At 37.0% G+C, this 17,405-nt stretch overlaps 7 protein-coding genes across 7 annotated transcripts; 5 read left to right on the plus strand and 2 right to left on the minus strand.

Annotated features, from left to right (window-relative positions):
* Window positions 1-599: 599 nt before the first annotated feature.
* Window positions 600-2,845, plus strand: L201_007488 (uncharacterized protein; the record flags this gene model as incomplete). The annotated part of the gene is made up of 5 exons (XM_066223194.1): window positions 600-1,476; window positions 1,595-1,697; window positions 1,775-2,189; window positions 2,285-2,628; window positions 2,734-2,845. The coding sequence occupies 5 exons, from the start codon at window positions 600-602 to the stop codon at window positions 2,843-2,845; spliced, it is 1,851 nt and encodes a 616-aa protein (XP_066079291.1).
* Window positions 2,846-3,736: 891 nt separating this feature from the next.
* Window positions 3,737-4,867, plus strand: L201_007489 (uncharacterized protein; the record flags this gene model as incomplete). Its single annotated transcript, XM_066223195.1, has 1 exon — window positions 3,737-4,867. One exon carries the CDS (start codon window positions 3,737-3,739, stop codon window positions 4,865-4,867), a length of 1,131 nt encoding a protein of 376 aa, XP_066079292.1.
* Window positions 4,868-5,619: 752 nt separating this feature from the next.
* L201_007490 (uncharacterized protein) lies at window positions 5,620-6,786 on the plus strand (the record flags this gene model as incomplete). The annotated part of the gene is made up of 4 exons (XM_066223196.1): window positions 5,620-5,628; window positions 5,753-5,774; window positions 5,828-5,869; window positions 5,951-6,786. The coding sequence occupies 4 exons, from the start codon at window positions 5,620-5,622 to the stop codon at window positions 6,784-6,786; spliced, it is 909 nt and encodes a 302-aa protein (XP_066079293.1).
* Window positions 6,787-7,969: 1,183 nt separating this feature from the next.
* Window positions 7,970-9,349, plus strand: L201_007491 (uncharacterized protein; the record flags this gene model as incomplete). Its single annotated transcript, XM_066223197.1, has 2 exons — window positions 7,970-7,982; window positions 8,124-9,349. The coding sequence occupies 2 exons, from the start codon at window positions 7,970-7,972 to the stop codon at window positions 9,347-9,349; spliced, it is 1,239 nt and encodes a 412-aa protein (XP_066079294.1).
* A 267-nt stretch (window positions 9,350-9,616) lies between these two features.
* L201_007492 (uncharacterized protein) lies at window positions 9,617-11,431 on the minus strand (the record flags this gene model as incomplete). Its single annotated transcript, XM_066223198.1, has 8 exons — window positions 9,617-9,833; window positions 9,893-9,929; window positions 10,000-10,138; window positions 10,208-10,348; window positions 10,410-10,708; window positions 10,770-10,811; window positions 10,879-11,048; window positions 11,148-11,431. 8 exons carry the CDS (start codon window positions 11,429-11,431, stop codon window positions 9,617-9,619), a joined length of 1,329 nt encoding a protein of 442 aa, XP_066079295.1.
* A 430-nt stretch (window positions 11,432-11,861) lies between these two features.
* On the plus strand, window positions 11,862-15,517 carry L201_007493 (uncharacterized protein; the record flags this gene model as incomplete). The annotated part of the gene is made up of 7 exons (XM_066223199.1): window positions 11,862-12,161; window positions 12,253-12,432; window positions 12,499-13,037; window positions 13,160-13,283; window positions 13,344-13,910; window positions 14,010-14,636; window positions 14,750-15,517. 7 exons carry the CDS (start codon window positions 11,862-11,864, stop codon window positions 15,515-15,517), a joined length of 3,105 nt encoding a protein of 1,034 aa, XP_066079296.1.
* Window positions 15,518-15,904: 387 nt separating this feature from the next.
* L201_007494 (uncharacterized protein) lies at window positions 15,905-17,293 on the minus strand (the record flags this gene model as incomplete). The annotated part of the gene is made up of 3 exons (XM_066223200.1): window positions 15,905-16,667; window positions 16,767-17,119; window positions 17,255-17,293. 3 exons carry the CDS (start codon window positions 17,291-17,293, stop codon window positions 15,905-15,907), a joined length of 1,155 nt encoding a protein of 384 aa, XP_066079297.1.
* Window positions 17,294-17,405: the final 112 nt, after the last annotated feature.

Raw genomic sequence — 17,405 nt, forward strand, 5'->3', positions numbered from 1 at the left:
ATGTGTGTTAGTATATGTATTAGTATCTTGTATCGAACATCAAATTGGATGTACAGAGATCCGACACGTGATTGTTGGTGCCTGGCTCAATCGTGCTAGTAGTAGTCACTGTGGTTTAACGGCATATTTGGTTGCGGAGAATATACAGAAGATGACAACAGATGGTCGGATAAGGAAAATTCATTCTGCGGACCTATAAGCTTGACAGGCAACATACAGCCTCCTGAGAGGTTTACATCAATCTATCCTGTAACAGCTTGATTCTTGCTTGAACTAACATTCAAACCTATCGCCATCAGTGTTGTCCTCGGCGCAGCGAATCATTGGAGGGGACTACCTCGAGAAAGGCATCTCAACATTGGATACGATAGAAAAGGCGCGTCTAACTTATCAGCATCCGAGACAAGTTACAAGTAAATGAGTAAATGAGTAAATGAGTAAATGAGTAAATGGGAATAAACCTTAGTTTAGCTTGTGTACACATCAACCATCATCAGCGTAGTCCACAAAGATACAGTCAACCAACATATAATTCGACCTCACACTTCCCCTATTCAACATACGATAACACACTCATGGTTCACGGTGAATAGTCCAAGATGCCTTCAGATACACCTTCAAAGAGACCTTTAACAATCTTACCTACATTCTCAAATTCATCTGGATCATCTTCTTCCTCATCAAGATCACCACATATACGTACACCTTCAGTCAATCCATTTTCATCGTCTTCTTCATCATCTTCCTCTCGAATGCCAATCAAATTACCTAGATCTTTATTAAAAGTTGTACTATTTTTAGGATTAGTAGTGGGATTAGTATTTTTATCTCAAGTTGGTAAAGATGGTGGAGTAGAAGAAGGTATATGGGATGCATCATCATGGTCAGAAAGAAGAGGTTCAAGTTCACCTGGTGTAAATATAAGAAAAATTCAAAATAAATTTGGATTAATTCCACCTCCTCAACCACCTATAAGAAAAGTTAAATCTACCAAAGGCACAGAACAACAACAACCTATAGATGAAGATCTAAATGATGATGGTATCGAAGAAGTAGATACAAGTCGATATCCTAGATTAGATGATGAAGATTTTATATCAAGTCAACAGAAAAAAATCAAAATACAAAAACCAAATTTATCAAGACAAAATTCAAGTATACCTAAAATCCAACATCCAGGTAAATCAAGAAAAATAATATCTGGATCAAGTCCTGAGAAATATACGACAGGTCCTTTACCTACTTTAGAAGAAGCTTGGGATTTCCTACATCCATTACTGAGAGAAGTTAAAGATAGAAATCAAGTTATTCCAAGAGAACATGAATTGACTGCTCCGATATTCCCACCTTTCTTAACTGATGATTTAATAAATAGATTTAAACATTTAAGAGAAGAGTATAATGAACAAACAGGAGAATGGGAATTAGCTACTAAAAGAAGATGGTTCATGGTTACTGTATGTAGACAAGTTGCGGGTAAGTGGATACGTTCTTGCGCTGTTTTGATAGGTTTATCTTACAGCCTGCAATAAATGCGAGGGCCAATCTCAGTCCATGGAATCAATCTCATTGATCTATAACTTTCTTCTTTTAGGTATGCTGGCAGATTGGTTTGCTGCTTGGACAGTATTAGCGGACTTCTTAGGTCCAGAGTCATTAGTATTTTCGTTAATAGAAGGTGATTCAGCTGATGGGAGGTAAGTATAATGATTCTGTCAAAGATAAATCTGTCCATCAATCCGTATATGTACTGATCATTTGCTTGTCATGACAGTGGAGAAATTATCTCATATGCTATGAGAGCACATCTATTGAACATCGGAGTTCCACCAGAAAACATAAATATCAAAACATTTGCACCGAAATTCGATTGGGAACAAATACATAGAATTGAACAATTGGCTAAAATGAGAAACGAAGGAATGAAACCTTTTTATGATACTTTACCTTCAGGATTATCACCTGATGGAAATCCATGGACAGGAATAGTTTATTATAATGATGTCTATTTATCTGCAACGCATTTTTTAGAATTAATGCATCAACATTTTAAACAAGATGCTGATATGACTTGTGGTTGGGATCATGCAGGAAAATGGTTTTATGATGGTTGGGTTGGTAGAGATATGTCAGGTGATTTATATACTCCTTTCCCTGTTAAAGAGGAAGATCAAAATTTACCGCAAAAAGTGAGTTCTCAACTTCAGACTTTTCATGAACTTTACGTTTGACCTCAGCCAACTATGCTTATTGATTGACTAATGAAAACACAATTTGATCTTAGCTATTCCCATCATCTCCACCAACACTATCGAGATATAATCAAATGTTACCTTTCCAAGTATTTGCAGGATGGAATGGAATCACAGTACTAAATCCACAACCATTTTACGCACCATATAATGTAAGATTCAGAAGAGGTAAACCAAGAACAGAAAAATTCTGGGAATGTCAAGCTTCAGAATCAAGTTTCATCTCATGGGATTTCTGGAAATATGGTTTTAGTAGAATTCAAGTTGTACCTGGTGTACATGCTACTTATGGTAAAGAAGATGCAATGTTAAGAGGTTGGGTTGAATGGCCTAATCCTGGAAATGGTTTATCGGAAGATATTGATTGGCAAGATGAGTGAGTTACCAAACTTGATTTTGCGTCAAAACTATTGGAATAATTTCAAACAAGGACAACGGACCATGAAATAATGCTGATCATTCTGTATCTATACTTCAATAGACCACCAAGCAAAGTTAGATGCCATGATTGGCCAGATAAGCCAGGTAAAGGTTATTGGGCATGGGATACGGTCAGATGGGTGGATTCACCAAAACTTGAAATACCGAAGTAAAAGAAGATGTTATGAGTGGGGACGGGTCAAATACGTCAAAGTCCAAAAGCAATTACTTTGTCAGAATCGATAATATATCTAAACTCAATCTATATAGAGATTTAACTTGCATAGCATTATTCCAAACTCACCCAACGTACGGCGGTTGGCGGCAGAGCACAGTATATTATTTTCCGGAAGTTCTTTACTCATTAACGAAATAATAGTCTTAATAATGAAATCAGCTCGACGTAATCCCTCCCGTCTGATCTCGACAGAATGAAAATGATGCTTCTTAGCTGGTTGGCTTCTGTCCGAAGTAGGAAATGAAAGCCAGTCGAAAAATCAAAAATCACAGCGCAAGAGGAAGAATAACAGATTTTACCCCACCTTCAGACATTCCAGACAAAGACCAATTCATGATCAAAGGGAAGAACCTGGAGTTATTCAGATTCCTCCCTGTATTTGACAAAGGTTGACAAGCGAAATCGTGATCTAGTATTTTGCGTCCGACAACTCTCTCATACGTATATTGGCAATTCACGATCTACCTCGTTCACCAATACATGCTCCGAGCCCAGGAGGAAGCAATCGTAAACTCCGTCGAGGAGCTACGAGGTATAAAGGATCTCTGTTCATCTATCATATTCGGACTAATATCTTGCTGTCATTGATTTCGTCATGTCCTATCCTCGGTGGAGTTGAGGGACAATGGTAGTGAGTTTTCTGACTGATTCTGGCGGTCATGGATCACCTTTCTTGATGGTCACAAATGATATATAAATAGTCTTCCGGATTGGCTTTGCCTAGTCCTACGTCTTTCTTTCTATAATACTAACATATCATTTTCCATCTCACCAACCAATCTCAATCCCTTAACACAGATTCTTTTTTTGACAGACATCCAACAGTATGAACAGCTTACAATATGGAGTAGTACCTTGTTTCCTAGCTCCTGGGTATTCCTGTAATCATGCATCTTGTACTTCGGCAAATGGATCCGCGGCATATTCTGCTAGATATGGCATATCACCTGACCAAGGATATAGTGCAAGAGATTTCGCAAGACATAGAAGAACCTCTCACCATTATGACATAAGATCTATTCCCAACCCTAGGGGAACTTACAGCGGTCAATATCAATCAACTGGTAATCAACGACCTTTTGAACAAAGAGGTGAATCAACGTTTTATGATGAGGAATGTATAATTGGGCATGATGAATGGTCGAAAGAAAATGTTAACAAAATCGGACAATGGTTGGATGGTATAAGTCTCGAAGGAAACTCTAAATCTTCTAAATCTTCTGCAGGTGGGACAACTAAAGGAAAAAGAAGAAATTCCAAATCAACTTCAAAATCAACGCCAACCACACAAAATGACTCAAGACCTAAAAAGTCAGAAGTAGAAGCAGGAGATGGTGAAATAGGAGGAGATTCACCTTTTGATGATTATCTTTTGGATTTAGTTATGCCAAATGAATTTGAAGGAGCTTCAACTGGATTTAAAAATAAAACAAAAATGACAGTTATAGTTTCGAATAAATACGATTCAGTAGCTAGTTTTAGGGATTATTATAATAATATCTCATATACATTATCTATTGAACATGGAAAGGAGAAAAACACCTCGACCTCTGGAGGAACTAAAACTAAAACTCATAATCAAGAGAAAAGCTCAAGTGCAAGTGAAAATTTTATTGAGAAAAAAGTTATTCATCCATTTTGGACAAATTACATTGAACCTAGACAAGTCAGTATTAAATATGATAAAGAGATAATTGGAGAAAAAGATGATATTTATACAAAAGTATTTACTATACCATTTGAATTAGCAGAAGAATTGAAAAAAGGGGAGAAAGATGAAAAAGATTTCTTTAGACACGTTCAAACTCTTGTGGGAACTGATTTGCAAAAAAGACTTGACGATGAAGAGGATGAAATTTTTTATGAAGATACTTTTAAATCACTTATACCAAGTATTGAAAAACAAATTAATCATTCATACAGATATTTGATGAAACGTTTTGGTCCATCAGAATAGTATTTACAGTAAGTATATTTAGAATATAATATACTTTACTCGTCAGTACTGAAATCATATATAACTCTATAGCTACGGTACTTGTACTGTATATTGTGGCACCTACAATACTCTCACATAGTATAACATATGCATGCGCGTTCGCCTTTGATTCGGAATTTCACTATTAATTGTCGCGTGGTGAAACCATGTACAAAGCCTACAAAAGATTGAACAAAAGGGCTTACAGTATGACCTACAGTATCTCCTATAGCGAGTCTACAATGAAACGCGAGAACCATAAAAGAAGTTCCACTGTTAGTATACCATCTGAAAATCTGAGAGCAAAAAAGCAAAGCAAACACGTTTGTGACGTAGACCAGCTGTGAATACGGAGTCAACCTGGAATCACCTTTGTATAAGATATACAGTATATCTGTTTGGGCTTATGATACAGTAAACAAGCACCAATGACGTTGTTGAAAGGTGGTTTGGAAATCAAATACCTTTCCTCATCCTTTGTCAGCGGATCGTCATTCTAACGAACCTACGTTTCTCAAGGAGGGATATACAGTCTTTCTTGCCATATATAAGCAGACTTTAAGAGTAGGTATAGTACGACATTTTCTCTTTGTTTCTACAATTTTCTTCACACACTATATTATACGTACTTCAGTATCACCTTTGCCACTTTCAGGTTTCATCGCTTTTATTGATTGAAAACACATTAATTACCTCATTGCATATAGCTCATAATTTGCATTTAGCTCACAATGGTTGAAGTGAGTCCCGAATTCACCCAAGAGCTGACAATCTGACCACCCACGTTCTGACAAGAAAGCTGTTCCTGCACTGCATATGTTCCTGTTAACTCAATGACTTGCTAAATGTTCTATCAGACTTTAGCATCATCTTTTCGAAACTGGTGGTACGGGGAAGGGAGTCGTTCAGCAGCGACCGCTGATCGATCACTGTCCGCAGCTGACTCTGGACCGGGAATACGAAGGGGTACGACATACGAATGTAGGTATTGTTCCCTTCGAATATCCTATCAAGCATCTACTACATGTATAATAGCTGACTTGAGATCTCTACATCATATAGACTCCTCATGCGGGGATCCAAACCACTTACAGGACAATCAACTCAAACTGACTCGAGTTAAGCAATTTGAAGACGAGACTTCCAATATGTCAGGGAAACCCGAATTTTATAGAATTGACGTATTGGATCATAAAGCTGGTTTTTTTAGCGCTGAAAGACAAGGTGGTTTACCTTATCCTATTGCCAGATTCATGTATTCAACTAACTGGACCGCGAAAGACCCTTTTGCCGGAGAAGAGCTTGAAGCGAAATCGTCAATTCTCACAGAGGAACCAACGAAGTTCATCAAAAATCAAGAGGAAAAAGTTCAACGTTTATACGAAACTTTAGTAAAGTTAAAAACCATCCATTTATCTCAGGATGAAGATACAAATAGTGTGTTATCAATGAATTCACGTAAAGGTAAATTTGAAAGAACGGCAATGCATCAAGTAAGTCATATGGGTTTAAGATCAATCTTCTTAGAACTTAAAGAAGAATTACCAAAAGGAGAAGAAGGACGATATCTGCGTTCACATACTTTTAAATCTGAAACTGATAACGCAAAAATATATTTGTTTGAAGCTTGTAATACCCAAGAAGAACTATCCGATGATGGGATGATTTGCAAACCTAACAGAGAAAAAGATTGCAGAATTACCGCTACATCACCGTATCTAAGTATGGAAGCCGAAAGAGATCTTCTTGGATATGGATCTGACGATGAATTGAAACATATTCAAGCTTCAAGCAAAAGTTGGGATATCATCAAAGATAGAATTCTGCGTAAACAATGGTTAACAAATGATGAAAGAGCACTTTATGATGAGTTATCTTCCAAGATAAGCTCTACATAAAAAAACTTTCTTTCTCGGGTGCTACCAGTCATCATTCAGAGAATTTCTCTCTACAACGGACCTCTCGCATAGCTCTTTTTTTTTAAGTACTTCTTTTTTGTCATGCAGTCTAGTTGATCGTAATCACTCTCATTTAGTAAGCAATAAGCTTCCCCGTGAAAGAATTGAACGATCTTTACCTGCCAACAACACCTTACCCTACAGTGTGAGTAGCGTACAGTACTTACAGTACTCGTACTGTAGCTTAACGTGGCGAAGCGCTTTTGAGAAGAGCCTCACCCTTTGACCCTTTCTCTACCTTTGAGCTGTTCACGTAAGGTTATGAAAGGTTATTCATACACGTATTCCAACATTCCTGTAGACCGTAAACCGTTATAGCCAAACCAGTTTCTGTGCGCATTCAATCCAAATTTCACATCACCAAAAATACAGCAGTTCCCTAATTTTGAACTATTTGACTTTTCTCAGATTCTGATCATAGGCCAGATATTTGATCCACCTTCTCATTGACACAGACCTTTCATCGAATACACCTTCAGATATAGCTATTGCTGTATCGATCTCAGAGGATGAGATTCAAAATCAAAGATCAGAAGAAGGCTAAGCTACTACAGCTTATATGATGTAAGCGCTCCATCAATATCTGTCGGAGGCAGTATTTGAACAACGGTTGCAAATTTAAGGGGACTCATAACATTTACTGTTCACTTCTTCTGCTTTTGCGAAAAGCAGTATGTACAATCTTGAGCACCTTACATCGCCTTCGAAATGCTCAAAGATCAAAGGATACATACAGCCCATATACACTGTACCTGATATTCTTATGTATCATCATCACTCTAACATATATACAGGACTCGTAGTAATTGCTGATGTCATTTCAATGGCCTCCATTTCTTAGTGAACCTCGTCGCCAAAACGTTGATTCTGACCTTCAAACTCCGTATATAATGGAGTGTTGGTCAAAGGACAAGTGGAGACATTGCTTCTTACGAAAGACCTACCATTCTCCATCAGGCATATATACTGTATATATATATATAACAGTGGGAGATGATCGTAGCCCTTATTGCCTTCTCTACACGCCTACATAGGTTTATAAAGTACCTTTTTTCCACCGGGACTCACAGACCACATACCACATACCAAGCACCACAAAGAGAACTGCATAGGTTGAAACGATATGGACCCTAACTGTAAGTTCTATTGATACTTAACGGCCGTTTCCCGTTTAGTGTGCTCACTTTCACTAATGTATTTCTTTGAATATATGCGTGGGGTATTCATCCTACTTGCTTATTCGTGCTATTTAACGATACTTGTCGGCTTGTAATCAGATCCACGATACTCTGCCAGGTACAATAATCCTGCAGAAGAGTCTGCTGCTGCTACAGGCAGACCTTCAGGATCTTCACAAGGATATGGAATTCCCATTGCAGGATCAAACACTCCTTTTGCGCCTCAAGCACTGAGATCAGGTAGTATCCCTACTGCATATCCATCTGTTGATCCTAGATATGCCTACGCGGCAGGAATGCAAGAAGGAGTTAGAAGAGCTTCTGCTTCTCAGAATGCATTCTTTTCTGCTGCATGGAATGATGGTTCAGCTTGGGGGGCAGCATTTCAAGGTACCCCAAGTTATATGCCTGGAGGTGAATTTACACAATCTCCATTTAGTTCTAGAAGAGGATCATTTGCTGGAGCATCAACTGCAAATGCCACCGATCAAAGAGCTAGAAACCCACGAAGACGTCAATCAACAGTAGAAACAACTTACGAAGTTGAAGAGTTGTCTTCAAACGATGATGATAATAATGATGATGACCTTCACGATAAAAATACACGAGACCACGATCCTGCCTCTATGATTGAGAAGCTCAATATTAAAGATCATCATTCAGGTTCAGGTTCAACTTCAAGACCTTCTTCACCTACTCTTTCTAGGAGAGGTAAAAATAGTGACAATTCTAAAAAAGGTGGGAAATTTTCAACAAATGTATCTGAAAATCAAAGAGGGATTAGATTAATTATTCCAACTGTATTTAACAAAAAACCGACTGGTTTCAAAGAAGAAACTAAAATTGATTTTACTGTACCAGTTGAAACTGATAGATCAGAAAATCCTACTGAATATTGGAGTAAGATTGGAGAAACAATCGATAAAGAGATTGAGAAATTGTTACCTCCTGGAACATCACAAGAGATTAGAGCTAATACCAGTGATTGCGCAGAAAGTAAAATGGGATTATATTGGAAACGGAATGTTCATCCTAGACAAATCAAAATTACATATCCGTCAGAAAAAATGCATTTAGATTACGATATTATCACAACTGTCTCAGTATCACCTAAATCAATAAAAGGAATTATCAGTGAAGAGACTGAGGAATCAAGAAAAAGCAAATATTATCAAGAAGTTAAACAACTTATTATAAACGATATGAATGAGAGATGGGTTAGAAAAGAATTCGACTCAGATGAAATCGACACTGAAGACCTTACTCCTCACCTCGGTCATCAAATTAGGGAATCATATAAGTCATTCGAGCCGTGTCATCATTGATAGTACTCGGAAATCTCAAAGTTTTGCTGGGAGGCAGTTTTGAATATGCTTGGGGCGCGGATTAGAGTTTCTCGAAATGGTAACGCTGTTAAGAGAATAGATACATTAGTAGTAGCAACTTCTTGTCATAGCTTACTATCATATTTATCATTATATAAGTGTTTGATGTGAATCAGTAACCAGGAACTTTTAGGACTAATCAGTTTTCATGACAATTTGCTGATTCTTGTCAGGTACTGATCATAATCCTTACATATACTGCAGTCACTAATCAATCTCTATAGGTTCACCCCTACCTCCAGTACCACTAGCATCCCCATTTGTCGCTCCCTTTGCTCGTTCCCTCTTGTTATTTTCATTCTGTTGATGGGTTTTGGCACCCTTCGGTATAGGAGGCGGAGGAACAGTATCGGGGATGGGTATATGTTCGATATATGTAGCTAAGGTTTTCAGTGTGGGTATTGATTTGATAGGGAATCGAGTTCTGTAAAAGCAACAATGAGCATATTCCATCCTCTTCATTATTGCTTTGAAACCACTTACTTGCACATCAAACAGACTGGTCTTGGTTCGCAGAAGACTAGTGATGAAGTATCAGTAAGACAAGATCAGGAATAGAAATATGAAGCTGGTGACTAAGGCAGACTTACTACTTAAGCAGACACTGCAAACGAATCCTATATCTAGCGTTTTATGATGACAGAAACAGACTGCTCGGAATCCTACCGCATCTTGAGGCGGTACTGCAAATGGATGATGACGCAGTGATGGAGGTGGGAGGTATAGAGCCTGCAATGGCCAAGCATATCAGCTGTGTCAATTATATCCGATGCAGCTTAACAGCACATGATAACTCACATGTAAATACTGCAATAATCCACCTCTACCGTTCCATTGCCAATATATACCTTCCGTCAAATGAGCAGCCTGTTGTAAGAATATAGGTGGGGAAGCATCTATACTTGGTGGTGGTAACGATAGAACGTCTATTGGGACTTTCTGTAATTGCCAAAACAGATGATCAGCGACGAAGGAAGCGATAGTACGGAAATTAGCTTACAGCTTTTTGAGCAGCAAAAACACAATTCATCAAACCGACATAACCGCCTCTCATCTGACCGCCCTTCCCATTCTGACTGTTTCCATTTGTACTAGTACCATTCTCATTCACCTCGGCATTTGATTGCTCATTAGAAGACGTAGCGGTGGAAACGTTGGCTCCAGGAGTCGAATTTATCACTAGTATTCGAGTTTCAGGTTTATCCGGTGCATTTGATGCCGGGGCTGAGGGATCCTGAGTTGCCGCTGGATCGACTAGAGCAGCAGAGTTAGAATTGTTCGGTAGTATTCTGTTGATGACTGTCAACAATACCGTGTCAGCTAAGTGCTTTCATCAAGGAAGACTGGATAGCGGACGCACAGCATAAGGCTTTAGTCAAGGCTGAAACCATAGCGGGCGGTTCTGCAGAAACAATTTGGTAAGCTGAGATCATATCATAGAAGAATTAGCATCCTGAGGAATTCCTAACGATTCAATGTTTTCATATCTCCATGTTCCAATCTATCTTGCTCCTCAGCTGCCATTTCTTTCAAACCTTCTTCTATTCTAGAATCGAGTAACTGGAAAGGATGGTACGTATTCGGACGTGGTTTTGATGGTCCGGCTACAGCATTCGGTGGTGGAGGGTAAAGAAGTTTCCTATTGTGTATTTTAGTACGTCAGCCAGTCAGTTAAGTTTGGGTGATCAAACGAATTATAGCTGTTCCTCGATCCAAATTGGATTTATACAAAACTCACGCTCTTCCAGCAGAAGCACCATAAATTACAACTTCATTGCCCCATCTACTTGCTAGATGAGCATTCAGGAAAACCATAAGTAGCGTGACAAAGTCCGGTAGAGTCATCGGTGTAGCTTGAGCTTTGTCTATTGCTGGATGTTCCGGGTAAGGGATTGCAGGTGGAGGGGAAGACAAAAGTGACCATGATAAGGGATGTATATCTAGTATAACCAATAATACCGATGGAGGAGTTGTTTTTGGGTATGATTTGTAATCTGTTACAGGAGGTGGTGGTGGAGCCATCTTGAGCTTCTTTGATACGCCTGGAGTAGTTGTAAAACGCCAAATAAGGAGAAGAAGAGTGAAAATAAACAGATTATTTATCATTTTATCATTCTAATACCTCTCGATCTTCCTTATCGTAATCTCGGTCCCCAATCATACTATAGTACTGATTAGATAGACGGACATCGCCGCTTCAGACCGGAGTGTGTAGCATGACGTGGTATTATTTGAAACGCACTAGGTGGGTTATCACTCTGATTACGTAATATTTCACCTGGTCATGATTCGGTACCTGAAGTTCAAGATTTATCGATTTTATGATTTCTGAATTTTATTACATTATTTTCAAAATATCGACTTCTTAAGTCGCTTTACTCAATATTTATCGAAAGTCAGCTATAGCAATTGATCGATATTTGGTTGAAGCGATATGTCAGTACCAACAACAATGCCGAACGTACCGGCCAGTGTACCATTGCATAGAATTAGGTTTTATGATCATACACCATCACCTATAACAGCATTACAATTTGCTCCTTTACCTTTACCTCCACCACGTAATCCATCTTCATTAAAAGGTAAATCAAAAGATGCCTCACATTACCAACAACAACAACAACAGATCAAAAATGGTGGAAAAGAAGAATTTGGTGTATTGATATTAGCTAGAGAAAATGGTGAAGTTGAAATATGGGAATATGCTAGAGGTGATGATTTTAATATGAGTGGTAATTGGGTTTTGGAAAAGGTCAGTTTGTGCGACAAATTTAGCTGGATCTTTGTCATCGACGTCAGAGTTTTACAGCTGATGTATTCACTGATCATTTCAATATTAATAGACATTACCACCAACTCTAACCCATCCTACTATCTCAACAATCGCTTTGGTAATAAGAGATCCATCAAATTTCCATAAAAAATCTTATGCTGTACCTAGAGTAGAAGATTTACGTTTATTCACAGCTGGATCAGATTCAAATGAGTTGATTGAAAGATGTTTAATAACAGGGAAAATTCTGGTAAGCTATGTATCATATTCTATTCTGATAGATAAGTAGCTCATTTATATGATTTCATTGTTATAGCAAACATATGATATACCTTCACCACCATTATGGACATTATCAGTATCACCTACACATGATTTATTATGCTTATCTACAGGATCACAATCGTTACACTTTTTAAGTATACCTTCAGCAACAATATTCAATAAATCACCTCGATTAGAACCACCTCCTTCACATTTACTGAGATGTGATACATTACCTTCAAGAACAAGAACCGTTTCAATAGCTTGGGGTATACCTAAATTAGTCAAAGTTTCTTCTTCTTCGGAAGTTCCCAGTAAAAAAGATGAAGATGGAGACGAAGAAGGTGATGACGAAGAAGAAGAATGGGAATGGAGAAACACATATTTAATTACAGGAAACTCAGATTCATCGTTCAGAAAATGGGAATTACCAGCACCTTTAGATCCAAGTAAACCAGCTTTGAATAATAGAGTTTTACTGAAAAGTAGAGCTGTATTGGAAAAACTAGCTAAACCTGGTAGAGGTGGTAAAAAAGCTTCATCAGGTAATAGTAATAAAGGTACTATTGTTTGGGGTGTTGGAGTCTTGCCGTGAGTTTTCGTATCAACTCTCAATCTTTAACCTCCAGATTTATTCGGGATATCATAAGCACCTGACTCCTAAGATTCCCAAGATTCGATGTACATGCTGATGATTGGTTATCTATCTCCAGAGATCATAATTTCGTCACCTCTGATTCTTTAGGTAATGTCACATTTTGGGATGGTCAAAGTATGGCTCAACAGCAGAATTTCAGAGCTCATAAAGCAGATGGAATGTGCTTAACTATCGGTCCTGTGCGTATTTCTTCAACGTCAAACCCATAGTCCACATAAACTAATAGTTTCATATTGTAGGGTGGAAGAAGTGTATTTACATCTGGACCAGATCAAAGAGTTTGTCAATTTATGAATGTATCTTCAACAACATCTGGATCAGGTTCATCATCATCATCATGGGTATTAACATCAAGTAAAAGAGTACATTCACATGATGTTAGAGCATTATCAATATTTCCAGGATATATACCTTTATCAAAAACAAATCAATCATTATTATTACCTTTAATAAATCCAGATTATTCACCAATATTAGCAAGTGGAGGATGGGATATGTCATTATCATTAACTTCAGCTGGATTACCAGATTTATTATCTGAAAAATTAAAAAATCCTTTATCAAAACCAAATACAAAAAAAACAGGTTCAAGTTCAAGTTCACAACAAAGATCAATATTTGAAGAATCATTTTCAAGAAAATATGGTTATTTATCAGGTGGAAAATCAAATTCTTCATCATCTTCAAGAATTTCTTTTGCACCTAAAGCAAGATTATTTTTAGGTAGAAAAGATAAAGGTTTAGGTATTTGGAAAGTATTGAAAGATGAACAAGGTTGGGAAAAAGTCTTGGAAATGGAATTAAGAGTGAGTCAAATTTGTTCATCATTTTACATATATAGTGGTAAAGATCCTGTCGTTATAAAAGCAATTGACATTGATTTCATGAATGATGATAATGAACAGCTTCGAACAAATTTGATTTCCTCCGCTATATCACCAAATGGAAAATGGTTAGCAGTTTCAGATCTATACGAAACTAAATTATTCCAATTACATACAGAGGCCACAGCAATTAGACCAATTCGTGTCAAATCATTTTTATCTACTTTAATCTCTTCACCGTCACTTGAAAATTTATCAATACCTTCAAAAGGATGTGGATCATCTTCAATTATTTTCACACCTGATTCTCAAAGATTAATCTTAGGTTTAGTTTCTTCTGGTCAATTATTGGTGTTGGAATTACCTGAACAAGCAAGTGAAGAAGTGGATATAGTTAAATGTTTTACAAGAAGAGAAGATAAGATTGTTGACGGTAGAGTCGTAAAAGGAAAATCTCAATCAAATGGTACAAGTAAAGATCTACCAAATGGTGATTCTGATATAAATATGTCTGAAAATGGTGAAAACGAAGAAGACGGTCGTGAAGACGAAGATGACGATGATGAAAGTGAAGATGAAATTTTAAATCAAAAAGAAGAAGATAACCAATCTTGGATATCTTGTTTAGGTGTTAGTGATGATAATCAATGGTTAGCCGCTAGTGATTTAGATGGTAGAACTGGTATTTGGAATTTAGATACTTTACAGGTAAGTCAAACACTAAATCAGACGTGGATATCAGTCATATATAACAGAATCAATTCCTAATCTGTTGTTGTTTCGCTCATTGATATTGATTTTCATGTTTGAAATTTTCACAGATACACGCAACTTTACCTACATTACCACATTCACCAATATCACTAAACTTCCCACCTTGTTCAACGCCTTTATTATTATTAGCATTACCTACCAATATATTACAATTTTATCATTTAGAAAATCGTAAATTATTATCATCCGCAATAACATCAAATCAATTAAATGAATTACATACTGCTTTATCATCTTTACATACTCCTTTACATGGTATAATATTTTCTTCTTCATCTGAATCTTTAACAAGCAAATCAGGTAATAATATTCATCATAATAATAAAACAGTTAAAACTTTAATTTGGGGTACGGATTGGTTAGTTACATCAAAATTAAATTTAGATGATATTATAGTTAAATCATCAACCAATAAAAATCGAAGATTATCTGAATCACCTTCTGTACAAGGTACACCAACTAAATCATCTACATTTACAGAAAGTGGTGGTGTTTTATTGAGTAACAGACAATTAAAAAAGAAAAGAGCAAGAGAAGCTAAAGAACAAAGAGATCAATTAGATTCTTTAGTTGCCTCTTCTTCATCTTTGATAAATGGCGTCGTTGGCGTTGGTGGAATCGAAGAAAAAGAAGAAAAAGCAAAAGTTATAAGAGATAGATTCAAAAATATTTTATCTATCGGTTGGTTATCAAACGAGCAGGAAGGAGATAACGACGAACACGAAGAAGAAATCGCTGTGATTGAAAGACCATTAAATGATTTCTCGGGTGAATTACCAAATGCTTTTTGGTCAGGAGGTTTTGGTAGAAGTTAGGAAATTTCCTTTCACCTGTCTATTTATTCAATATATCATTTTGAGAATTTATTTGTATGCATTTAAATATTTAATTGCTATATAAAGAAATGTATATATATATATATATAATACATATATACACATTGCTTTTTTGCGATATCTATGAAATCATACTTAAGCTTTTAGACGAATTACTTTGATTCCATCTTCAATTCGATCTTCAAAGCATTAAAGTGTTCTGCTCGCAATATGAATACATACATTAGGGAAATATAATTTACAGGAAAAATTGTAGGCAAGACCTAAAAGGGAAATAGATAGGTAGATAGATCTTTTTGATGTCATGTATGGAAAGATATGAATGGAGTCGAAGAATACGATCTGACAGTATGGGGAAAATGCAATTCACCTTCCTCCTCCAGGTAGATTATAATTGTGACTATAACCATAACTTGAACTGAATCCAGGACTACCTCCTCCGCCTCCGCCGACATCACCAACGAAACCTGCTATTCCTGTACTCGGAATTTGAGTTGGTCTAGTGGGGGAGCCGGTAAATCCAATACCTTGACCAGGACCTAAAGGTTGTCTCACAATACCACCATTACTTGTGGACCTAAATGGTGAATTTGAATTTGAATTTGAATTGGGATTGGGATTCTGTCTATCCGTTGGTGTTCTTGTACCCGTACTGGAATGTGATGGTGTCCTACGTATTCCATTACTTTGATGATGATGAGTATTATTTGATGGTGTATTTGATCTTGATGAAGGTCCTGATCTTATTTGACTAGGAACTAAACCTTCCCATGTAGAAGTTGTATTCGTATTCGCATTCGCTTTTTCTTCTGTGATTTTCAAATTCGGACTTGATTCACTACTTCTATTTCCTAATTTTAACGTACTTTCTTCAGGTACACCAACAGTATTAGAAATTGAAGCTGAGGTCGATCCTGATCCTGATCCTGATCCGAAAATCCTTTCTCTAGCTAATCTATATTGTTCTTCCCTTTCTGATAAACTCTTATTCTTGTTTCCTCCTCCATTATTCTTGTTATTGTTATTTGAATTAGGTGAAGATGAAGTAGGTCTTTTCAATAATTGTAATTTGGGTCCAGGTAATGGTTGAGGTGATATAATTTGAGTTTGAATTCCTTTTGTATTGTTACTATTTGATCAAATCAAAACACACAATCATAGGGAAATTAGTTACTATTTACGATTATTTATTGAGCTTATATGAAAGGAAATATGGTATTTGACTTACGCGCTATCCCATATCTGCCTATTATTCATAGGTTTATTACCTCTAAACCAATCATCACTTTCACCTTCACCTTCATCCCCATTTGATCCATTATTACCATTAGCATTTTCAGACATCGGACGACGCTGTAATACCATTGCTGGTTGACGCGATGAACTAGCTTGTGGTTGGGGTTGAGGTTGATTTCTTGAATAAGTAGAATTGGAAGACTGATAAAGTTGCTGTTGATGGAGGTTCTGAGATTGGGAGTGAGAAGCTGAAGGACGAGGTTGAAAGGTTTGAGCTTGTGCTCTTAAAGATGGCGGTATTGGAGGTGCCAATCCTTTATTAGTCTTCGATATTGAGATATCAGCCTGTACCGGCAATAAAAAAGAAATGGGTCGTAAGCTTATGTGATTTCTCGAGAATCCAGTTTCTTGTTATCCACTTTTTATCGAGTTTGATTACACACTCCTTGTTTCTATTATCTATAAAAATTTACGACTTACCGTTTCCCAATCATCTTCATCAGTAATATTCGATCCCATAATTCCGTGTTTGGCTTCTCTGATGTGTTCCAGAAGATCACAGAAGGATTCGACTTCCAGTTTTGGTTTTTCCAAACGATCAACTGATCTTTCAAGTATCCTGCGTTTCTTC

This window comes from Kwoniella dendrophila, chromosome 10, assembly GCF_036810415.1.
Source record: "Kwoniella dendrophila CBS 6074 chromosome 10, complete sequence".
NCBI classification, from domain to species: domain Eukaryota; kingdom Fungi; phylum Basidiomycota; class Tremellomycetes; order Tremellales; family Cryptococcaceae; genus Kwoniella; species Kwoniella dendrophila.